Genomic DNA, 23,019 nt, shown 5'->3' on the forward strand with positions numbered 1-23,019 from the left:
GCTAAGCTCCGTCCGCCTGACTGAACAGGTGAAAAGCCTAGTAGCATGACGCTAATCTATAAAATTAAACGTCTCCAAGTTATATTTGTTTTATACAATTCACATTAGCTGTATTAGCATGGTCGCATGCTAACCCTTAAAGTGGGCTTTTATTGAGGATGAATGAAAAAGAACAACAGTGCACACATTTATATTAAACAGCTGCATTTTATAAAATAAAATGTAATATTATCTAATAACCAGTTGAATTATCAGCGAAGGCAAGTCAACCTGGGGACTCAAATCACTCCACACATTCATAAATATTATGACACAGCCCATCTCTCTCTCTCTCTCTCTCTCTCTCTCTCTCTCTTTCTCTCTCTCTCTCACACACACACGGGCGCGCGTAAAACTATTGTAGCCTACATTTCTTTAAGCATTAATAATTTAGAATTAACAAGACCACTACACGCAATTATAAACTACAGAAAAGACCTCCGAGGTTAATAAATGTATGCTCTGTTTCTTCCAGAGTCCCCTTCCTGACCTTTATTCCTTCAGTCGTCAGGCAGATGCTTTGCAGAGTAAAAATAGAAGATATCACATACTAATCAATAAATACAGTTAACAAAAAAACACCTGTGTTGCAATGAGCCAGCGAGGCTGCATATGAAAATAAACTCTTAATAGAGTTTCTTGTCAGAAATCAAATTGTTTGTCATTAACTAAATTAATAATTTATTAATTAATAATAAAATAATAATAATAATAATAGATACACTGACACACTTAAAAACACAATTAACTGCCGTGCTATTAACAAAGGTATCAAACATCATTATATGATTATAACACGATTGACATGGTGGCTTTAGTCTGTAAATAGTGTCCTGTTAGACCAGCACAATATTATTACAATTATTTTCTGTTGCCATGGTGCTGATATTTTAACAATGGTTGGACTGTAATGACCAAACAACCAGAGCTTTATCCCGCATTTGACTGTGTAAGTTCAGCTCTGCAGCGGCTATGATTTTTGTTTGCCCGAGGGTGCACAAACAGATGGTCACACTGTGAGTTCCAAGCAGATATATGCAGTGTGAAGCCTGCCGTGTACCATTTTTCTCTCTGAAAGCAGCCGTACTGCATCAGAGCAGAGAATGAGACTGGAAATCCTCACTAATGTGTGCTTCAAAGTCTTTGATTGCTGATTTTGTGAAGACTAAGTGCTGAACCTGAGTCATTTTCTCTAAAATTAGGTTTAGCTGCAGAGAGCCATATGTGGGAAGGATGCAACCGAAGATTTTTTTCTTTCAGATTTAATGAGAACTCGAATGCTCATAACTACCATGAAACGTCTCGCTTTTTAACTGCTTCAGAGGTCTACACTGATGCATGTTATTCCAGACAAAGAGATCCTGGAAATAAATATGTTTCAAGGTTTCAGATTATATTCATGTCCAGCCTGCTCTTCTCTGCAGACAATTATTGGCTAAGTGCCTGTGGTGGCTGGGGAGCTAATTATGAGCTCTTATGGCGGGTGTCTGTCTGAAACAACACAACCTGATATCAGTGTCGGGGGTCACCGAGCACTCAAAGGTCAATCTGACCTATCGATAGTTTGGCTGAAACCAGAACTGCTAAACTGCTAACCAGTGAGACGCCTGCATGCACACACGCACGTGAAGGATGACTCCTCATGGAAACGTGCGCACACACAAACCCAGTTAAATTCATTCTGACATGCTCTCTTCTGATGTTTGTGAGGACATGTAAACAAAGCTGTGGTAAGAACACACAACAACAGTTTCTTCCACTGATTTAGAAACCAATTCAGCAATACGGAAGAGGCATATAATATATATAGAATGTATTATATACAGTTGCACATATATACTGTACTTATACTTCAAAAACAATCATCTTCTTCTGATTTTACAAAGTCAAACAGCCTCATGAAAATTTGAATATCAGCTTTTAAACACATGAGCAGTCTGAATCCAGCCAACAATTTTCATATGTACCACGTGCCACACTCAGAGGGTTGCTGATCATATGCAAATTCCACTGTTACCCTAGTAACTAAATGCTGTGCCGTAGCGCAGCTGCCATTGCTGCCTCAGCTTTTTTCCCCCTTTCACTGCACACTGACCGAGGCACACACTCACTCATACACACATGCTTTTACCCATACGTGTGTCCCGTCTGAAATCTGAACAGAGAGCCTGCCTAACAAGTACATTTGCATCCTTCATTCAGAAATGATTTACAAGTTAAAACGCCTGCACAGCCTCCCTGAAAACAAAACTCGCCTGACAACAAATATATTTGCAGCAAATGCTGACACATTCAAATACAGAGAAGCACCGCTGCACAGGTTCAATAAGCTAAACGCACACTGTGTTCTTAAGTATTAATCCCTACAAGATCTCTACTCAACAGGGTAGAGATTCTGTCCAGGTTACAGTGAGTTGCTGTTCAAGTAATAGTCCCTCTCCATTTGTAGTTTCATCATGCATCAGGAGAGAATTGTGCCCTTGAGGATGTCACTGCAGCTGAAGCCTGTAAATGTAATGAGATTCTGGCACTTCTCGTGATGAGATAAGCCCTCAGTAAGATGGCTCTCGCTACCATTAGAATCCTTAAGCAATACACTATACATTACAGCCTCAAAAAGCAAAGTAGTTTTCTTTTTTCTGCCTCATGGTCCCTTTCTTCTACACATATGTAGTTTCAGCTTAGTTTCAGAGTATTTTACTTATTTTTACTCATGATATTGTTAAGAGCTCGCTCTTTGAGCTTGGTTATGAGGATGTCTTGCTGCTATTTTACCTTTTTCAGTGATAAAAATCGGGTAAAATGTGGTCCTATACCACAAACACACCCACACTGTACGCACTGTAAAAATTCTTAAATACTATAGATCATTTCTTATTGCCTACAAATAATTTAGCTGTGTGTCTGTGCTAGTCATATCAATGCAATGTGTCACTTGTCCATAAGGAGGCAGAGTCTATCAAAATATTCTTCACTCAGTCTGCTGTGTGAAACTGCTCTCACACTTTGGATAGAACATAACAGCTGAAAGCTAATGATCCAGCACTGTTTTAAATACTAAAATCCACATACCTGCATCTCCTGCTCTATGCGCAGCCTCTCTTGACCAAGTTCCTCCTGATAGAACTGTGTAAAAGAAAAGAGAGGTTAAAATTATCTAGAGAAAAAACTAATAGCTCCAGCCAATTCAGGAATACACATACAAAAAAAAGGAAGGAGAATTTTGCATCTAATATATTTCTATATTATATTCTTTTGTATTTGTGATGCTGTTTTAATCATATCCATGTGTTTAAGTGTTATTTGGTGCATGCAGCAGCTCTTGCGACCACACGAATAGCTGGTAAAATATGGCTGAGGCATGAACACATGCTGCTTTAAGGATGTCTTTCTAGAACAGAAGTCTGGCCAGAGGAGACATGGTGGTCCAGAGGAATGCAGTAACATTAGACGGCTTATATAAAGTATCCATGGTTTTGCATTTCACACATGCACCTCAGGGTCCATTATAATATAAAATATAATATACTGCTCCAAAAATACTTAAAAAATGTAATAAAATAAAGGAACACATTTTAATCAGCATAAATCATCAACTCAGTTAAGCTTCTAGGATATTGATGTGGTCATTTAAGTAACAGAGGGGCTGTTAAGCAGTTTCAATTCCTTTGGTCTTAATGGAATTAACCATAATTGAACTAGAGGGACAACAATGAGACACCCGCCCCCAAAAGATTTTACAGGTGGAGGCTACTGACATCATCTTTTCTGACGTTTATCACTAGTCTTGCATTGGCTAAAGTCAGTAACATAAGGTGATACCTGGACACCTCCAGGATGGAAAGTTTGCTGTGTCTCTCAGCACAGTCTCAGGAGCATGCAGGAGATATACAGTTATTCTAGGAGAGCTGCACAGGGCTGTAGAAGGTCTTTAACCAATCAGCAGGACTGGTATCTGCTCCTTTGTTCAAGGAGAAATGGGATGAGCACTGTCAGAGCTAGAAAAAGACTTCTAGCAGGCCACTAGTGTGGCCTCTACAGGGTAGGCAACGGCCCCCTGACTGCCATTAGGTATTGATGAAATCCTTGTACCCATTGTCAGGCCCTACGCTGGTGCAGTGGGTCTTGGGTTCTTACAATGCCCTGCCTCATATAGTGAGGGTATGCAGGCAGTTCTTGGAAGATGAAGGAATTGATACGCTTGACTGGCCCTCACACTCACGTGATCTAAATACAGTAGACCACCTCTGGGACATTATGCTTTGGTCCATATGATGCTGCCAGGTTGCACTTCAGACTGCCCAGGAGCTCAGTGATGCCTTCTGATCTGGGGTCGAGATGCCCCACAGACACCACCTGCCATCTCATTAAGAGCATGTCCTGATGTTGTCAGGCATGCATACAACCATTTGGGGGTCAAACAAACTACTGAGTACCACTTTGAGTTGTCGTAATGAAATTTGGCAAAATTTCGAGGATGAACCTGTCACATAATTTTTGCACTTTTTCACTGTGTCTTTGAAATTAGACCTCTGCAGGTTGATAACTTTCACTTCTATCATCTTTTCCATCATGGCATATTTTCATTCTTAAAACATTACCCAGTCCAGGTCATGATAGATGTCCAGCATGTTTTTTTCCATCTGAGACGTGTCTTCAAAGTGTTCCTTTAATTTCAGTAAGAAATTTAAGACCTGGCTTCAGAGGAGTTTTTTTTATGTAAAATTTAACTCATATGTACCTCAACATCCTTGTCCTTCTGCAGCAGGGAATTAGATAGCTCATGAACTTGTCCCTCCAGCTCTTCCACCCTGAGTGTGAGTGTTGTCTTCTCTCCACACAGCTCAGTGATGCAGACCTCCTTAGTGCGAAGCTCTTTAGTTAGCTCCTCTATCAACCTGAAAGCAGAAAGAGGACCAGTCAGTGACATAGAAAGATGGATTTCTTCTCATGTTCTCAAGAACTGAGTAGTTTCTTACCTGTCTTTGTTGTTAGATGGTGACAGGATATTTGGAGGCCTTTCATCCTCTGGGATTTCCTCCATCGCGGCATCTAAGGAGAGGAGGGAAGCATGGGATTGTGATCCAGCCAGCGAGGCCATTCGCTCGGCCTCGCTGCGAGCCAGCTGGGCCTCCTGAAAGAAACATGCACCAAAGCAGTTAAGATTTGGGAAGATTGGGCACTATCACCGAGTATCCCCAAGTGTCAGTATTACAGCAGCAGACCAACCTCCTGCAGGAGCTGAATCTTTGCCTCAAGCACCTGCTGCATGTGGTCAATTTCCTGCTGTCTCTCTTGACACCGTCTCTGTAGCTCTGCCTCATTGTGATTGGTCAGGCTCTCTGCTGTTGTGCTGAAGAAGAAAAGGACATCACAGTCTAATCACAAAATCAATCAGATAGCAGATAGCCCACTGTATATGAGGTTTGGACTCCAATAACCAGGTCATTTGGATCTGGTCAAAATAAATTGAATAAACTGTCATAGTCTAAAATGCAGGGTACATCCAAGTCATCCCTCTCCTGCAATGCTAACACAGTCAGACAATCAGGCTTACAACACATATTATAAATGTTATTATGCAAAAACATGTAGGCCTAATAAAATATCTAATCTTACACTTTGAATTGAGTAGCAGCTTATTTAATAAGGGATTTAAAACCCCAGCAGCAGTTTACACACAGATCTAAATGTTGTCTGGGGGGTGTCATTTTTAGAGCATGAGGGAAATATTAGTGAGAGCCAAGACATAATATGATGTCATAGGTTTTCTGTCTGCTACAGTGCTCATGGGATTTCCTTAGCCCCTTCCACTAATAGCAGAGATTAAGTAGCACACCACCTGTGGTGTTTATTGTCATAGAAGGGATGATCTCATAATATAAAAGGGTTGATATTTGTAGGGTTGTGCATGAAAAGCAGAATTGTATCCCTTTTATTAGTAGCCTGGACTTTCACCGTTAACTAGAGGCTTGTATCGTAAGGATGTCAATTTGCTGTACCTGCTGTTACCTGCAGATGTGTGCGATAAAATACTTAGCTGACACACTGAGCTGAAGGTAAACGTCCACCAAACGTGAACAATTTAAACTTTAATCTGAAATTTCTCACACATGCCCTGATACTTTATATTTCTGTGCCAGCACATTTGGTGTGTCATGCAACGTTTGACTCCTTTGGACTCCAGCTGTGCAAGCATCTCTCTATATCACTTAGTGAGTCAACAGCGGTATCCCAGAATTCCTGCTCCCAGAATGGCACACGCCACCCTGACGCCACGAGTCCTCTTCTGGACCCTGTCTACATACATTTTTAACTTTATCCACCACATGCAGCAGCTCAGATAACTGGGATATTCTGAACCCATCTGAGCAACGTAAGTGTCTCATGGACAAGTGTTCTTTATGTCAAGTGGACATTCAGGCTGTTCAGACAGCCCACACATCTCTTTTATAATCTTGGTGGGTCATCAATGTAAACTATTTAAACTACCATATTCTGTTGCAACATATGCTGTACAACCAGACATAATAATGATTTAAAAATACACAAGTATGCCTCAGTTTTTCTACATGATAATAAAAAACTTCTACTGCAGTAAATTAAAGAAATCTGCCAGCGTGAGAAAAAGAATGCACACGCTGCAGAACTCCAGAGTCCTTATTTACTGAGCGCACCTGTTCTTCATCAGACAATGAAACACCAAACAGCACCCTCGTAAATCACCTGTGAATGGTCACATGACCAATTACATCCAATCAAAAATCAGTTATTTTGTAGGACAAACAACACTATGGTTGGTGTTTCATGTCTGATGAAGAGCAGCTGGGCTCGAAAAGCTGTTCCATGCAATAAATTAGGACTCTGGAGTTCTGCACTCTGTTTTACCTTAGTCCCATTTTTTGGGCTCTGCACCTGACCCATAGGATGAGGAGGATGTGAATGGATTGTTTTTTGTTCTCTCTAAGAAAGAAATGTGTATCCTAATCCTATAATAGATACTGAAAAAACAGAAACTTTTCTGGCATTGAATTGTTCATCTGATCCTTAATTACTATCTATAAAAGGCCATTTGAGAAATCTTTACCAAGAGCAAAAGCTGTAAAACCTATTGAAGTGCAGTTGAAATTCCAAAATGTATGCTTTCTTTCACACTGGATTTGTCAGGTGCTGGGTCTGTGACCCAGCATTTTGTGTTATTTTATACTGTTGACTTCTTATGTTAATATTCATGTGCTATTCTTAAGTTGAGGTAGAGTTTTAGTATTATTACTGATTTGTCTTGGTTGAGTTTTAGTCTGGTTTATGTTTTTTCTATTCTTCCTCGTCTATGTAGCTTCCCCTTGTGTCTCTCTCCTCTGTGTCCCTCTCTCGCTCCCTCTTTCTCTTGTGTCAAGTTTGCGTGTCCCAATTCATGTCTTTCCATACTTCCTGTTTTATTCTGAAAGTCTTGTTTCTATGTTCAGTGTGCTCAGTTTTACTTTTCCCTGTTGGGTCATAATCATTGGTGTCAGCTGTGTCTCCCCAGGTGTTTCCACTTCCCTCTTTTCCCTCCTGTGTATTTAAGTCCTCTGTCTCTCTCTGTCAGCGTATCTGTTTTCCTTTCCTTATGTCATGTTGGATCCCAGGTACCTTATGATTCTGGTCAGGTTATGTTCATGTTCACAGTTTTTCTTGTCATAGTTACTCTCATACACCTGCTTAGAATCATGTTTTCCTTGTCATAGTTTTGTACAGCCTAGCTTTTCCCAGTTTAGGTTTTAGTTTTGCCCTGGTTCATTTTTGCCTTGTTTTGTATTCATGTTTTTGGCCAAATAAAAAGCTTGTTTTTTGTTAAGATTCAGTTCCATCTCCTTCTATGTCTGCACTTGGGTCCACTCCACTAACACAATGGCTGCTCAGCCGTGACAGGATTGGGCTCTTTGTCATGCTGATGGTCCCTGAGCCCAATGTTTGACACCCATGCTTTAAATGTTACTCTTACACCACTATTTAATCTCAACATATCCCAGCAAAATCCCAACCTTCAGTTCTTTAATTGTTTAAGATAAAAGATAAATAAAGTGGTCACAAATGGAGAACACAGATTTAAAGGTTAATGATCTACACTTTGGCTTACTGTGTGTGTGTGTGCGTGTGTGTGTCTAACAGAAGCTGCATGGCATATGAGCTTTTAGTCATATGAAGTGTTACCATAGTTAAAACAGGACCATGTAGAGCATTACAGTTAATATCGAGCAAGAACACACTCCAAAAGAAAAACACCACTTCATGAAAGCCAAATCAGAAAAGAAAGTTAACCAAGTGCTGTGGTAACATGTACATCAGTGAAAGAAAAGAGAAAAGACCACAGAAGAAGAAATGCAATATAGATTATTAATAATCACAGAACATGTCTGAAGAATATTTAAACTTGATTGTTATTGATCTTTAGTTTCCAATTGGCATTTCATCTGTCTAATTGTTATAATCTGTTAGTAGTATTTACCTTATTGTACTTTAACAACTAATTCTGATGAATATTTGTGGACTTACAGGGCTTTGTCCAAAAGGTCCTGTTTCTCCTGAAGCTCCTGCTTCAAGCTCTCTACTTCCACCTTCAGCTCGATGTTCTGCAACAGATGAAGAGCATCAAGATAATCAGTTAACACATCGTGTTATCTTAAAACAAGCTCACTCCTCGGTGCACCATCTCCTCTGCATTATCTTAAAAACAAAACATGTGAGGCATAAAGAATAAAAACTATATCATGTGAAATCTTTCATCAGTAATAAAAATTGATTTGAGCTTCATTATTGTTAATCTACTAATACAATAAATAAATAAATAAAACCCTCCTCATGTGGCCTCAGTTGCTAAGTAACCGTGGTACCTACAGGAAAACATGTGATATTTTTTAGATTCTTATTTACGACGTGGTGAAAACAAAAAACAGTTGTGGTTCCTTGACTAATATTCACCCTTTTATGGCTTCTAAGCCGCTTTAACTGTCTTAAGTCTGTAAAATTATGTGTATTACCCAAGCTTGCTAGCTTTAGCACACTCTGTTCCAAAGATGGTCACTTTAGGATCCAAAGAAAATGGCTACAGCCAAAATGCAAAACTTTATGAGTTCACAAACGACAGGTGGTTAGACAATAAATTAGGTAATAAATATTGCTGATCCTTTTGTGCAGAATGGATATATATATATATATATATATATATATATATATATATATATATATATATATATATATATGATAAAATGTGGAAAAGCTTTTAAGTTTTCATCACTCTCTCTGCATTTGATTTGCTGTTTGTGTAAATCTCTGTCACATATTTAGCACTCATTTGTCTTGGTCCTTGTTCAGTGTCCTTAACCACTACATCTCAGGCTGTAATTGCCCCGTCTCTGCTGAGTGAATCAAGGCTTCATGGGTGTTGTGTGTCATCAGTGCGGAGTATCTGACCGAGCTGTCACGACTGGTATATTTAGAGCTGGAGAATTCAGAGCAGCTCAGATACTCGCTCGCTGTGGCCAAAAGCTGAACTCCACAGTTTGTTTACCTGCTGAGGTCCACAGGGGACATTTTAGGTGCCAATCGGAGCTCTCACACGGAGTTAGAGGACTGACAATTTAATCGTGGGGATCGTTCTTTCCATTCTGACCTCAGCAAAGCCAGAGAGGACGGATTATCTGTCTGTCTCTGTCTGTCCACTGCAGGCTGAACAAATGCAGCTCTCAGTGGTCGGTACTGAGCAATTTAAATGTTCAGTTTTATTCCCCCTTCAAGCATGTGTGTTGACCTTTTCCTCTTTGCTGTTAGAGAGCTCTCCTGTTAAGAGTATCCAGAAATACTCACAAAATCAATCACCCTGAAACTAACCAATATTCATGAACTATGAGTGCTTAAATCCGCAGGGCTCTGCAGCTGTAGAGCTGCAAGTATTAGTTGACTATCAAATTACTGATCAAAAGAAAACTGATTGAATATCTAAAATAACAATTATTACCTCGGTCCTGGACGTCATGTGTGGGGTAATTCTGTCTGTAAACAGCTCAAAAATATTTCAATGAATTGATCAAACTTTGTATTCAAACCTTGTAGTGGTGTAGAGTCAGATCATGTTAACAATTCGTGAAAATTTGGGTTACATCAAAGTCTTCAAGGTCAACTCAATGAAATGTTGGTCGAAAATTGACAAAAAGCCTTAAGAGGGCTTCCAGGCCATTGGAAGTCTTTGGGAAAACAGGTTTCTGAGCTGACTTCTGTAAAACACTTTACTCATGAGTTCATGGACTCAGTCACTGGTTTTGGGTCATTTTAAATACAAAATTAAGTCAATCAATCCCCATTGAATCCAGTTTTTTGAAACCAAGTTGGCAACAGCGGAAACGCTCATCTTAAAACTTCAGAAACCAGTAGATGTTTTGCCGTTGTTCAGCGTAATGTCTTATGATAAACAATCCTTTTCAACTTGTGTTACTAAGTCATGCAACAGCAGCTGTAACATATGCAATAAATATGTGATAAATGGGTTCCAGATTCCTGATGATATGAAGCCTGTCTAAAGACTCTGATAATAGCAAACATGTATTCCCGTGTGTGTGCATGTTTGTGTTTGTGTGTGCGTGTGCATGAGACAACAACATGGTTTACAGGAACTGTCTCGCAAACAGCTCTATATATAGTCACCCATCACCGTGCACCTGCTACTTTGGCCTCTCCTGGCCTGACGGCCCTCAGCAACACATCCACTTTTAACTAAGGGTAGGGGGATGGCTGCACTTCGAACCTTGACAGGCTCACCACACAGAAATTGAACACACCTGTATCATGGGGAGTGATCAACTAATAGTGATGTGCTATCACATATCATCACTCAGCTTCAATTCTTGGAGTTATTATCCTGCTCATCCTGTTTTAACTGATACCAAAGATTTACATGGTTTGGTAGTATCGATACCATTAATTATACTGACAACAGCTTTTTAGATGAGTAATTTCTTTAGAAATCCATAATTTCAATGTAGATGTACAATGACAATAAAGGGGTAGTCTATTTTATGCTATTGTATTCTATTCTAATTTTAAGGTCCTTCAATAACTTCCCCAAGTTCCACACTTTTCCAGACTAAAGACTCTGGACATCTTTGTGGATTTTAAGAACATACTTGACATCACAGTGCAAAAAGCTTGATGAAAACTATAGAAATAAATGTTTTAAAATCCAAATTTTAACATGTACCTTATAAACCCACCTACATTTTTACCACCCAGTAAATTTGTGAATCTCTGTAAAATATAAATAAAAACAAAATACAACGATATCTAAATTTTTAAGCCCATATTTTCTTTACAATAGAAGATAAAAAAAAAAATGTAACATGTTTAAAGTGCAATATTTTACTATGAAAAATATCAGATAACTGAGTTTGACAGCAGCAACATTTTTCAAAAAAGTTGGGACACGGACAACAAAAGGTCAGAAAAGTATGTGGTGGTATAGAAGACTGAGTTTCTCAGAAGTAAAGATGGACAGAGGTTCATCAATCTGTGAAAAATATATAATCAAACAATTCTGAGAATCTGGAGAAATCTCTGTGCGCAAAGGACAAGGTCAAAAAAACAGTACTGGATACCTGTGATTTTGGGCCTTCAGTCAGGACATGCATTAAAAACACAAATGATTCTGCCATGGAAGTCACTGCATAGACTCAGGAACACTTTCCAAAATCAGTTTCTGTGAACACAGTTCACTGTGTCATCCACAGTGCTGGTTAAAGCTCTATCATGCAAAGAAGAAGCCACATGTCAACATGATCCAGAAATGTTCTCATCAAGGCAGTTTATATTTTAAAGTAGAGATCCTTTAATAACACCAAGAAAACCCCAACAATCAAACGACCCCCTTTGAGCAAGCACTGGCAACAGTAGGAAAGAAAATCTCCCTTCTAACAGGAAGAAACCAGGGATGGGCAGCCATCTGCTAATGGGAGGAAAACTGTTCTGTTTCCCAAAAATTCTGTTTTGAAAAAAAATGGATGCTGCATCCTCTGGACTGAAGAGGAGAGGGACCGTCTGGCTTGGTGTCAATGCTCAATTCAAAAGCGTGCATCTTTATAAAGGTTTAGATCGCATGAACTCCCATCCAGACAAAGTCTTTTTCGGGAAGGCCTTGCATATTTCAGCAAGACAAACTGGATACTACATCTATTACAACAGCATGGCTTCAAAGGAGAAGATTCCAGGTGCTGAACTGACTTTCCTGCAGTCCAGTTGAGAAACTAGAATCCTATATCAGACTATCACAGGACAATGTTCCTATCTATACGTCTGACAGCTGGTCTTCTCAGTTCCCAGACGGATTACAGACTGGTGTTAAAAGAAGAGAGGATGACACAGTCCCAACTCAAACGAGCAAAATTTTTCATAAAGATGCTAAATTTTTCACTTTACGCATACAATTTGTTTGGGGTTTTTTTTTTTTTTTTACATCCTATTGCACATAAAATATGAGTTTATGAGATTTGAAAAAAGTTGCATTTTGTTTTTATTTAGTTTTTTCAGAAAATACTTTTTTTGGAATTAGGTTTGTAGATCCTGGCTGCTTGTGATATTATACTATGAAATGCTGTGTATATTTGTAGTATATTGCCGTGTTTTCCTACTAATTATTGTAATCCTGTACCCATCATGTACTTGGGACAGTTACACGGTGCTAAGCTATTTTACAGGCTATGATGTACAGGTGTATAGGTACCTCTGTGTGGGAATGCTGTGCTGCTGTTAACAGAGCTGACCTGGCTCTCTCAAACAATGGTAGATATTTAGGGTTTTCTGGCTGCTTTAAACTCATCCATTCTTGGTTCACTTAACTTTAAGCACAAAACACTTTTTTTCTTAACTTTACCATATAAAATTACATATTTAAACCACACTATGTTTCTCAAATATGTTTAAGATGTGACTGAAAGTGAAACATACAAGCACGTGTTACGATGACACATGTGATAAATAAATCAGTGCACTGAAGCCGGCTCTATAAATAGAGATTCTTGGGCTCTCAGAGAGATCACTATGTACCCAGGACTAACACGCCAGCCTGTACTGTATTACACAGAGATGCTTCGGAGGAAAGATGGGAACATTATCACTCTGTCATGATATTCAACACGAGCAGCTCAGGTCAGATAGCATCCACAGAACAAAGATTTAGTCTCCAAATAAAAAGTGCTTTGACTGATTAGCCTTTAGTCACACAGAGTGGGGCCTGTGAGGCACATGGATTAAACTCCAGCTGCATGTCTGTACATGGGATCGAGTTTACCCAATCACTGCTGGTATGCAGTAATAGTGGAGGATAAGAGGACCAACGCTCAGGTCTTGTTTGGCTGGATTAAGCAGCCATTAATTTCTCATATCAAAGAGTCGGTGGTGATCAAAAAGGAATTAGAACCAGGGGAGAACGAAAGTGATGAAGAGACGCCGGCTGGCTTTTGTAAACAGACAACAGCTGAACTGGGTCACCTTACTGTAGGTGCACACTTTGCATGCAGAGATGGACGCAGAAAACACTTTTAGAAGCAGAGCAAAGCAGCATGTTCACAGAAACAGCATCCTCATAGAGACTCTATGAGAAAGACTATTGTTTTTAGATCTGCAACTAATTATTACTTACATCTGTGAGTTTCTTGCTTTGCTCAGATAAGCAGAAGATTCTCACTGTCAATGAATGAATCTATTTAAAAATCTAATATTTTAATATATTCTCTATATTTTGTTGATCTTAAAATTAATTATTGATTATAGCACTGATTTAAAGTCAAGCATTCATTACTCCAACTATGACACTGTAACAGGTGATCTGCAGAACCACTTTTCTGATACTATATTTAGCTTTATGATTCTAGCTACACTTGTGTCTGTCTGTTTGTCAAGATTAAACTAAAACTACATGTAAATACATTTAAAAGGTGGAGCACGATCTTTAAAACTGCACAACTGGTTATGGGTTTTTGGTGGAGGATGTGCTGTCTGGATCACTTCCTACTATATATATTTTAACTAGTTGTGGATTGTATCTTTTATTTTGTGCTCTCACAGTTTCACTCTGTATAAAAAATGTTTTGGTTGGGACAAAACCAACGTTAAAACCATTTCCAGAGATGTTCTCCCCTTAAAGCAGCACCGAATCCTAACAGACTTCAATAACCTAGTCTGTTGGAGTATTACATAACACTGGTGCTGTCGTGTTAATATTTTATTAATCAAGCCAGGGATCATGAAAATACAGTCAAAGCAATCTTCCTTTTATTTTTTAACATAGTCCATATTTCGAGAATATCTGAAGATATGGTGTTGGCTGATTTTTTTTAATTTAATTTAATTGATTTGTTTGGGGGGTTGTGCTCCTATTAAAATCAGCTAGATCCTTGCAAAATTCAGGCTCTTGCATAAAACTATGGCTATGCAATCTACGCAATCACTGCAAATGTAAATCAAAATTGACATTTTCAAGTTTTGAATCAATTCACGTATCCAAAATACTGATTCCAGGACAGAAGCTTTACCACGTTTCTAAATAAATGCTACTCTGTTCCAAGCACCAATTATTTTAATTAATGTATAAGGCATATTGTTTTGCTTCACTTCAAATCAGTTCAGAGCAAATAAATATGAGATGCAATATGAGCATCCAAATGGAAGGCAAATAAAAAAAAATTAAGCATGTGTTTTACATCTTATACTCTGATTTAGAGCAGGGCGATATGCCCAAAAATATTTATCACGATATACATTTGAAAATTTGCGATAACGATATAACTGACGATATAATTGACACTAGACAAAATACTTTACAACTCCATAACTTTATTAGTGCACAAAACCCCAAAGATCAATGTATTTTCACTTAAACAAGCAGCTGTTTTTTTTATGTGCATTAAAGTTATATAAAAAATTAACAGTGCAAATTCCTTGCTGACAGTTTAACCAAAAGGCATTACCAGTGGAAATTGGCCGACATATCCTCAGCATAACCATGTATAATATCCACAAAACTTAAAAAGAGGTTACCCATATGGAAAAGATATATATAAATCTTATAAAGTTTGTATCTGTCTTGTGTGAAACTTGTATGAAAAGCATACAAGAGTAAAAACAGATATAAGATCCCTTGAAAAATTATATAATGAAACTTGTATGTTTTGGATACTTACTAAAACAATATATGAAAGTAATGAGAAAGTGGCCACTTTCATGAGTAAATCATGTAAGCCTTATATGATTTACTCATGAAAGTGGCCACTTTCATGAGTTAAGTCATATAAGTTTTTACTATTTCTTTTCCATATGGGTATACACACACAATACGGTAATATTTTGTTGAAGCACAGTACGTATCACTCCGCGAGGTTCCTGCCTACGATAGCCGTAATGCTCCGACAATCCATCAAGCGTGCGGCTTCGTAGCTTAGCAAAGTCGTACTAAAACATTTGACAGATTTTCGAGCGCCGTGTACGACATAAAATCGTTTCGAGGTCAGTAAACACAACCAGAATTCATACATAAGGCACACGGGATTATAAGGGGCACTGTCGATTTTCAGAAAAATCAAAGGATTGATTTTAAGTGTGCCGTATTTTCCAAAAAAATAACGACGGCCCGCTAGCATGCACTACCAAAAATAGTGCTTTGTTGTGTTTTACCCATATTCTATCACGATATTTCATTTTCTTATCATTGCCCAACATTATACCGGTATTACCGTGAAAGGTATGATATGGCCCAGCCCTACTCGGATTTAAACATGAATGCCATTACAAGCAATGTAATTACAAGAATTAACTATAGATAAAATACACATTTTTTATAAAATAATGTTAATTGTGTTACTTACATAACTAAATTACAGTATAAGACAAATCTTATAAGATCTACAATGTATCTTATATATAAACCTTTACAGTATCTACAAATGCAAATGTATTTGCGAAATAAAATAAGGTATCCAGATTCAGGTTGTCATGAAAACCGCTGTATAAAACAAGTTATTGTTAGTATTATTACTGACACAACTAGAGCTTCAATGCCAATTTAATATCTTTTTTGATAACGTTTGTGCTACTCTTTCATTTTGAGTTGCAATAAAAAGTAATAAGGTTCAACATTTTACTTACAGCTCACACACATCCAATAAATATTTTTTCATGACAGGAGTCATTTGATTTTTATTATAAGCTATTTTCTGACATTGTGGTGTTGTTCTACATGTTTATGCAGCCTTGGATGTCTCTGAGTTTTTCTGTGCTGTGAATCAACCAATGGGCACAAAACCCCAAATGCCAGTATGAAGCACCCTGGATAGGAAAAGAGAAGCCAGCCAAACCAGCCAGAAACATGTACTGCATTAAAAATACTACAAAAAGAGGTAGTTGGAGGTTAGTGTTTCGCTGAGCAGCCAATTTCTTGTAACACGCACTTGGTAAAGTCCCATCACCTCAACCAAACCAGTGCGACAGCTGGATCAACAAACATGTCTCAGTAAAGCAATGGTTTATGACAGTCACCACATGGGACTGATAAATGAATAAATTAATTTAATTAACTGTAAACACATAATCAGCTATCACCAAAAGTCAAGTAGTTTGCCACTACTTTCCTAATAATTAGAGAGCTGTCCCACTCACCGTGCGGTAGACATCTTCACTGCTCTCCTCATACTTCTGCTGGATCCTCTCCTCCAGGAAGTAGATGCGGAGCTTGAGGCTGAAGTTCTCCTTCTTCAGGTCATTCAGGTGCTGTGATAAAGTACGGTAACCGTTAGACATGACTGTCAAAGCGCATCCACACTGCTTGACATGATGTCCATCATAGATCAGAAATGAATAGCTGTCCTCGACTTCTCCATGTCATGGAGAAAAGGAGTCCATTTCAAAGGACAGCAGCTCTTAAGCATGCCCTTTTGTTAGAGTCCAGGAACTGACAGATATGCCTTCCTCAAAAAAAAAAAGAAGAATATTTACAAAGTGTCATTCTTGCATCTAACAGGCCATAAGGACACAAGCTACAAAATCACTCACACATACTAAATCTAACACACTCACACACACATGCACACACACACACACACGCTGAGGTTTTCAGGGGCGTTTGCAGTGCAGAGGGCTACTCTGCAGCCCGGCGGTCAGAGATGCAGCCGTGCGAGCTCCATGGTGTGTTGTGGTCTGCACAGGAAGGGGACAGGAGCTTATCTTACTGGGGGGAGACATGTCTGGAATCCCAGACTGCCACGGGAGATGGGAGGAAAGGGAGAGGAGGGGAGGAGGGAGTCAAAAAGACTCACAGTTACTTGTGATATGAAAGGAAATCTCACACCTCTGTAAAAAAAAAAAAAAAAAAAAAAGGAGGGGAGGGGAGGGGAGGGGATGAGATGTGAGGCACTTTCTGATCTTTTCTTTTTGTCTGCATTGTTTTTCAGTATGGATTCAAACAACTGTCAAAATCAGTCGCTGCTTAACTTGGGATATAACAATTTCTCTATAACACCTGCTTTATTTTTTATTTAGCTTTGCTATAGTTTAAGTAGCTAAACTTTCACAACCAAATTTGTACCTGTCATATCCCATTCTGGGGGTTTTCTGAAGCTCCTTTTCTTAAAAATAGAATATAAATATTGTCTTCAATATCTTACTCAGGGTACAGATTGTCTTAACCTAAACATTAACGGTGAGTTAAATAAATGTAGAAGCCAGTAGGGAAAATTAGCAGTAGCATTAGCTATTTTAGCCTCTTGCATTATTAGAAAATGTATTTTTTATTTATGGTTTTGACAGAAATGTCAGTTTGTGGCAGAAGCAGGAGACATTTCAGATAAAGAAAACAACAACAGAAAAATCTATTCTTCCTTTCAGCACTAAAGTGCAAACAAAGTTAGCAAACAGCTAAAGCCACTTAACAATAATTAGCTAAATAGCTCTTTGTAAAGAGTGAGCTACAGGAAAAGCAAATATGGGACATATGGCTGACTGGAAGCAATATGAGTATATGTCGATGCTAATGTTGTTTCGCATCTTTTGGAACATGCTGTCATTTTTTTTCTCCTCTTACACTAATAATGATGTTGAAGATGGATTTTACCATAGCCTGTGATAGCTACACAATCAGCTCTGGGAATGAAGAAGAGACACTGGTGGGAGTGAAACAGGCAGGTGAGTGGAAAGAAGTTAAAGAAATAGGAAACCTGGGAGCAGTGAGCCACAGTGCTATTAATAGGTAGCTGTCCTCAATCTTACTGTGGAGAATCCCTGAATGTCCCTCAGAGAAACTAGCAAACTGAAAGAATTGAACTCAAGAGTGAAAAAGGAAAAACGGGTTCTACATATCCTAACAATACAAGCCTAAGCTGAAACCAAGTGTGAAAAGATTGGATAATAAGGAGACACAGACAGGACAATTAGATCATTTTTAGTTCATGATGCTTTCAGTGAGTGTGTCCATTATAGTGTCAGGTTACATGCTGTTGCTAAATAATTCAGAGCAAAGATAGGCTGGGCGCCAAGCAGAGTCTCCACGTGACATCAGGGATGACATCATCTACCTCTACATTTAAACTCTGCACACAATATAGTCGCATCCTCATAAATAAACACATGTGTCCACTCTTCATCAAAGAGAAATAAATTGGATTTATGGTGTGTATGTATAAGTCTGCACTGTGTTGTTTGAAGTGCTGTTTGGTGTAAGTGTGCCAGCCACACTCTCTCAGAAATTACCTCAGCTCTCGTGACTGTTTGGTCCCTGATCCCATTTTAACTGGGCTTATCAGCTCCTCCAGCAGGTTTTATTCTTATAAAGTGCATGTCCAAAAACACACATTTTTAGAGACAAGAACGGAGATGTCATATACTGTGGAGAACCTGGGGATCAGTTTATTGGTCTATAACAGTCTCTTTAATTGAATATAGTAGTAGAAGAATTTAGGTTGCTGATGTTATTATTGGGTACATTGCAAATGAGCGATATACTGTATTATTTGCACTGGCACCCCAAATAAAAAGTAAAAAAGAGCAAATGATTGCTCTAACATGCAGTTCAGAAACAGTCACAAGGTTTAATGAAATAATTTGTGTTGCTGGACATGAATTTTCTCCCATTTCTTTTAAATACCGATGATTTTTCTCTGATTTTTCCTTCACTGAATTGATATCATTTCATATTTTCTGTGAGACCAGGTATGCACTAACAGTTAAACATTATGGGTTCCCTGTGCTGATTTGTTATCTTCTAGGGCAAGACTTTGCAGTAGCATGCATATGGAGGCATGTACAGTGCTGTGTATTTCCCCCCTTTCCCCCCCTTTCTGCTTTCATAGTTTTTGGCATATTTGTCACACTATCCAAGCTATCCAAGCGTACCCAAGGTGTCCTATCCAAAAGTAATCGCTCCCCAACCCTAATAAACTAGTTGTGCAACAACAATTGCAATCAAGTGTTTGTGATACCTGACAATGAGTCTTTCACAATACTGTGGAGGAATTTTAGCCCCACTCTTACTTGCAGAATTCTTTTAATTCAGCCACAATAGAGGGTTTTCCAGCATGAACAGTCTGTTTAAGGTCATGCCAAAGGATCTCAATCTTATTTAAGTCAAGACTTTTACTAGGTCCCTTCAAAAACTTCATTTGATTATTTCCAAGCCATTTAGAGGTGGACTGGCTGGTGTGTTGCAGATCATTGTCCTGCTGCATAACCCAGGTGTGCTTGAGCTTCAGGGCATGACCTGGTGGCCCATACAGTCTCCTTTAGGATTTTCTGGTAGAGAGGCGATTCATAGTTGCATCAATTACAGCAAGTCAACCAGGTCCTGAAGCAGCAAAGCAGCCCCCAACCATCACACTGACACATCCATGTTTGAATGCTGGTATGATTTTCTTTCTGTGAAATGCTCTTTAGTTTTATGCAGCTTTAACGGGACTCAAAACTTCCAAAAAGTTCAACTTTTGTCTCGTCAGTCCAAAGAATATTTTTCCAAAAGTTTTGGGGATCATCAAGATGATTTCTGATGTTGACGTGCTCTTGGAGTAATTTTTGTAGGCCGACTATTCCTGGGAAGGTGGTCGACCAAGTTTTCTCTATTTGTGGACAATATCTCTCACTGTAGTTCAACGGAGTCCCAAAGCTTTAGAAATGGTTTTGTAACCCTTTCCACACCGATAGATGTCAGTGACTTTGTTTCTCAGCTGTTTTCTTAGATCGTGGTGTGATTTGCTGCTTTTTGAGATCTTTTAACCTACTAAACGGGTTAAATTTAATTGATGTTTTGCTTCAACAGTTCTGACAGTAATGTGGCCTGGATAGGTTTTTTAGTTTCAGGTTGTTGTTGTTGTTTGTTTTGTTTTTTTTAATGAAATCCCTGTAGGAACGTAAGCATGGCAAAACTGTCCATCTATCTCATTAAAATGGGGGCGATTTTTCTGTGCTTGTGTAAAGTGACAGAAAAACATATACTGCAATTCATCCCCTCTTTATTATCAGTTTTCACTTTAGTAATGCATCGGCAAAAATAAATGAGTTCTACATGTACAATTAGGGCCATAATTTGTTGGAAAAGAAACATGTTTTGTAGTTTTGCCTCTGTACCCCACCACAGTGCTTTTTAAATCAATTTTAAATCAGTATGTAACAACTCTTTAGGAAATGCTACCATTTTTATACACAACTGCCCATTTTCAGAGGCTCAAAACTAATTGGACACTGGACTCACAAGCAGTTTCATGGCCACTTCCCTTGTTAATTCATGACAAATGAATCGACCTTAATATCTGAAATTGATTCAGTGCTGAATTTGTATTTTATAGCTTTTCACTGTAATTTTATATATGAGCCCCTAAAGGACATCAGATTAGACTCTCTGCTCAGATTTAGACAAATGCTGCAACACTGATCAAACAGTGCTTCATAGTTCAAAAGGGTAATGACCCAAAGCAACACAGATTCTCAAGGCACAGAAATGGGATATTTATCTATGGATAAGCCAGTGACCTGATCTCAACTGTGCAGAGCATGCTTTTATGGCTATTCAGTACAAGCCGAAGGCAGAAAGACCCACAAGCAAGCAGCAACTGACAATGGCAGCGGTAAAGATCCAGCAGAGCATCTCCAGGGAAAAAATACAACATATGGTGATGTCCATGGGTTTTAGACTTCAGACAGTCATTGACTGCATCCAAGTATTAAAAACAATCCATATCTATTTTCTTCTGCTTATCCATGTCAGTACAGAGGGAAAAGTACAAAAAAAATGCAGTTTATGAACCTAACTGTGTAGGCAAGGGAACATTCATTTGCAAATAACATTTTATTTGTAATGTCTTTTTTAAAAAAAAAAAAAAAAACTGCAGAAAACATTAAAATGCTAATTATGACTTTGGCTTGGAGTTTGCGTCAGTGATATTCTGAGTGCTCTGAACAGCACCCTGCCAGACATTAAAAGGAATACTTAATATACTCTCTTCTAATGTGACTGCTACAATGCCCAGCAATAGTGCAGCAGACACTGGAAACCTAAAGTGGGCCATGCAGTAGCCAGAGGCAGATTTTTAAAATACCAGGAGAGTTCTGGGTGTTTTCCATCCACATTTCTCCACTCGCAGGTGCTCTCCTTTTCAGTACGGTATTTTTAAAACATCCTCTCCAGATGGTTGGAGTATGTGCGTCCTGGGTTAGACTATCCTTATTTCCTCAATACTGATCTCTGACTTTATCTTTTTTTTTTTTCTGTGAGTCCATGAAGCCACTAGATGGCAGCATGAAGCATGTATTCATCTGGCACATAATTAATTCAAATGTAGCATGATGGGGATGAAGAAGTGTCCCTCACATAAAACTCCATGATATCTAAAAATAAAAGCTCTCACCTGTTCGAACTGCTTGAGCGTGTGAAGCTGGAGAGGGGGAGAGTTGTCTGTTTCATCACTGCACAAATCTAAACAAGAGGAAAAGGTGCGTTCAAAAAACCTGAAAACTCATATGGAAATATTAAGTTATGTATGTGTGTGTGTGTGGGGGGGGGGGATACACACCTGTCATGTGACCTGTGATCTTAGATGAAGGATCTTGAGTACTGTGAAAGAAATGGCAAAAAAGTGAAGTCAGCTCTGAATGAATATAAACAGACAAGACAAGAGTGAGTGAAAACCTGCACAAGTAGATCCATTCCAACACAAAACAGCCAAGTAACGGTCTCTCCGTTTTACTGCGTGCCCTTAAAAACAAAGAGCTCTTCCTGAGATTTAAAAGCCACTAAAAGCCCTTTCAGTATAACAGCATGATGTCATTTGCACCTTTGTATTGGAGTCTCAGCAGGGGAGAGAAGAGATAAGAGAGGAGCCACGGGGTCAAAGTTCAACTGAGTTTCACTACCAACGGAGGGGGTGTTTGCCTTTACAGTCACCCCTAATCAGTTTAGAAATAACGGCAGTAAGATGCAGACAGTCTGGGTCAACACCCAAACAGTATACAGACAAATATGCCCAACATTAGGCCAACTGCTACTGCCCCATCAGTGCTCCCCCACTTCATGGGGAATGCCCCTGACAGCTGCTGGGTCAGTAAATGTAAAGACAGCTGTATGCATGCCAAAGGGTTTTAAAAGTTCACCAGGTGGACAAATGGTATACATGCTGTAGTATTTTGGTAAACAGCGCATCCAAATCACAACTGTCTTACACAACTGTTCCCTTAATGCAGATATAGGTCAGATGGTGTGGTCACCATGGAGAATTTGAGCTATGTGATGAGTGGTTATCAAAAACCATCCCTTATTAATGAAAGTCAAGCTTTCATCTCTTAAGCACTTGGTGGGCGTACATGAAGGAATTCAGCCTTAGTTATCACTTCTAGGACAGCTGCATTGAGCGCCTCCAGGGCCCTACTGCCCACCTGCACCGATGAGCCCTTTAAGCAGCCTAGTTGGTGCATGCAGTTTATGTT

The 23,019-nt window shown here is 38.9% G+C and overlaps 1 protein-coding gene across 1 annotated transcript in view; it reads right to left on the reverse strand.

Annotated features, from left to right (window-relative positions):
* Nucleotides 1–23,019, reverse strand: part of LOC102782713 (myomegalin) — a 48,756-nt gene that overhangs the window by 25,076 nt on the left and 661 nt on the right. The window contains exons 2-9 of the mRNA XM_087832538.1: nt 22,110–22,150; nt 21,945–22,012; nt 16,717–16,827; nt 8,575–8,651; nt 5,269–5,392; nt 5,019–5,173; nt 4,781–4,937; nt 3,112–3,165 (exon numbers count right to left, since the gene is read on the reverse strand). Of these exons, the coding sequence (XP_087688664.1) occupies nt 3,112–3,165; nt 4,781–4,937; nt 5,019–5,173; nt 5,269–5,392; nt 8,575–8,651; nt 16,717–16,827; nt 21,945–22,012; nt 22,110–22,150 (787 nt within the window). The remainder of the gene's footprint in view (nt 1–3,111; nt 3,166–4,780; nt 4,938–5,018; nt 5,174–5,268; nt 5,393–8,574; nt 8,652–16,716; nt 16,828–21,944; nt 22,013–22,109; nt 22,151–23,019) is intronic.

Source organism: Neolamprologus brichardi, chromosome 18, assembly GCF_056152115.1.
Source record: "Neolamprologus brichardi isolate AB-2024 chromosome 18, ASM5615211v1, whole genome shotgun sequence".
Lineage (NCBI taxonomy): Eukaryota > Metazoa > Chordata > Actinopteri > Cichliformes > Cichlidae > Neolamprologus > Neolamprologus brichardi.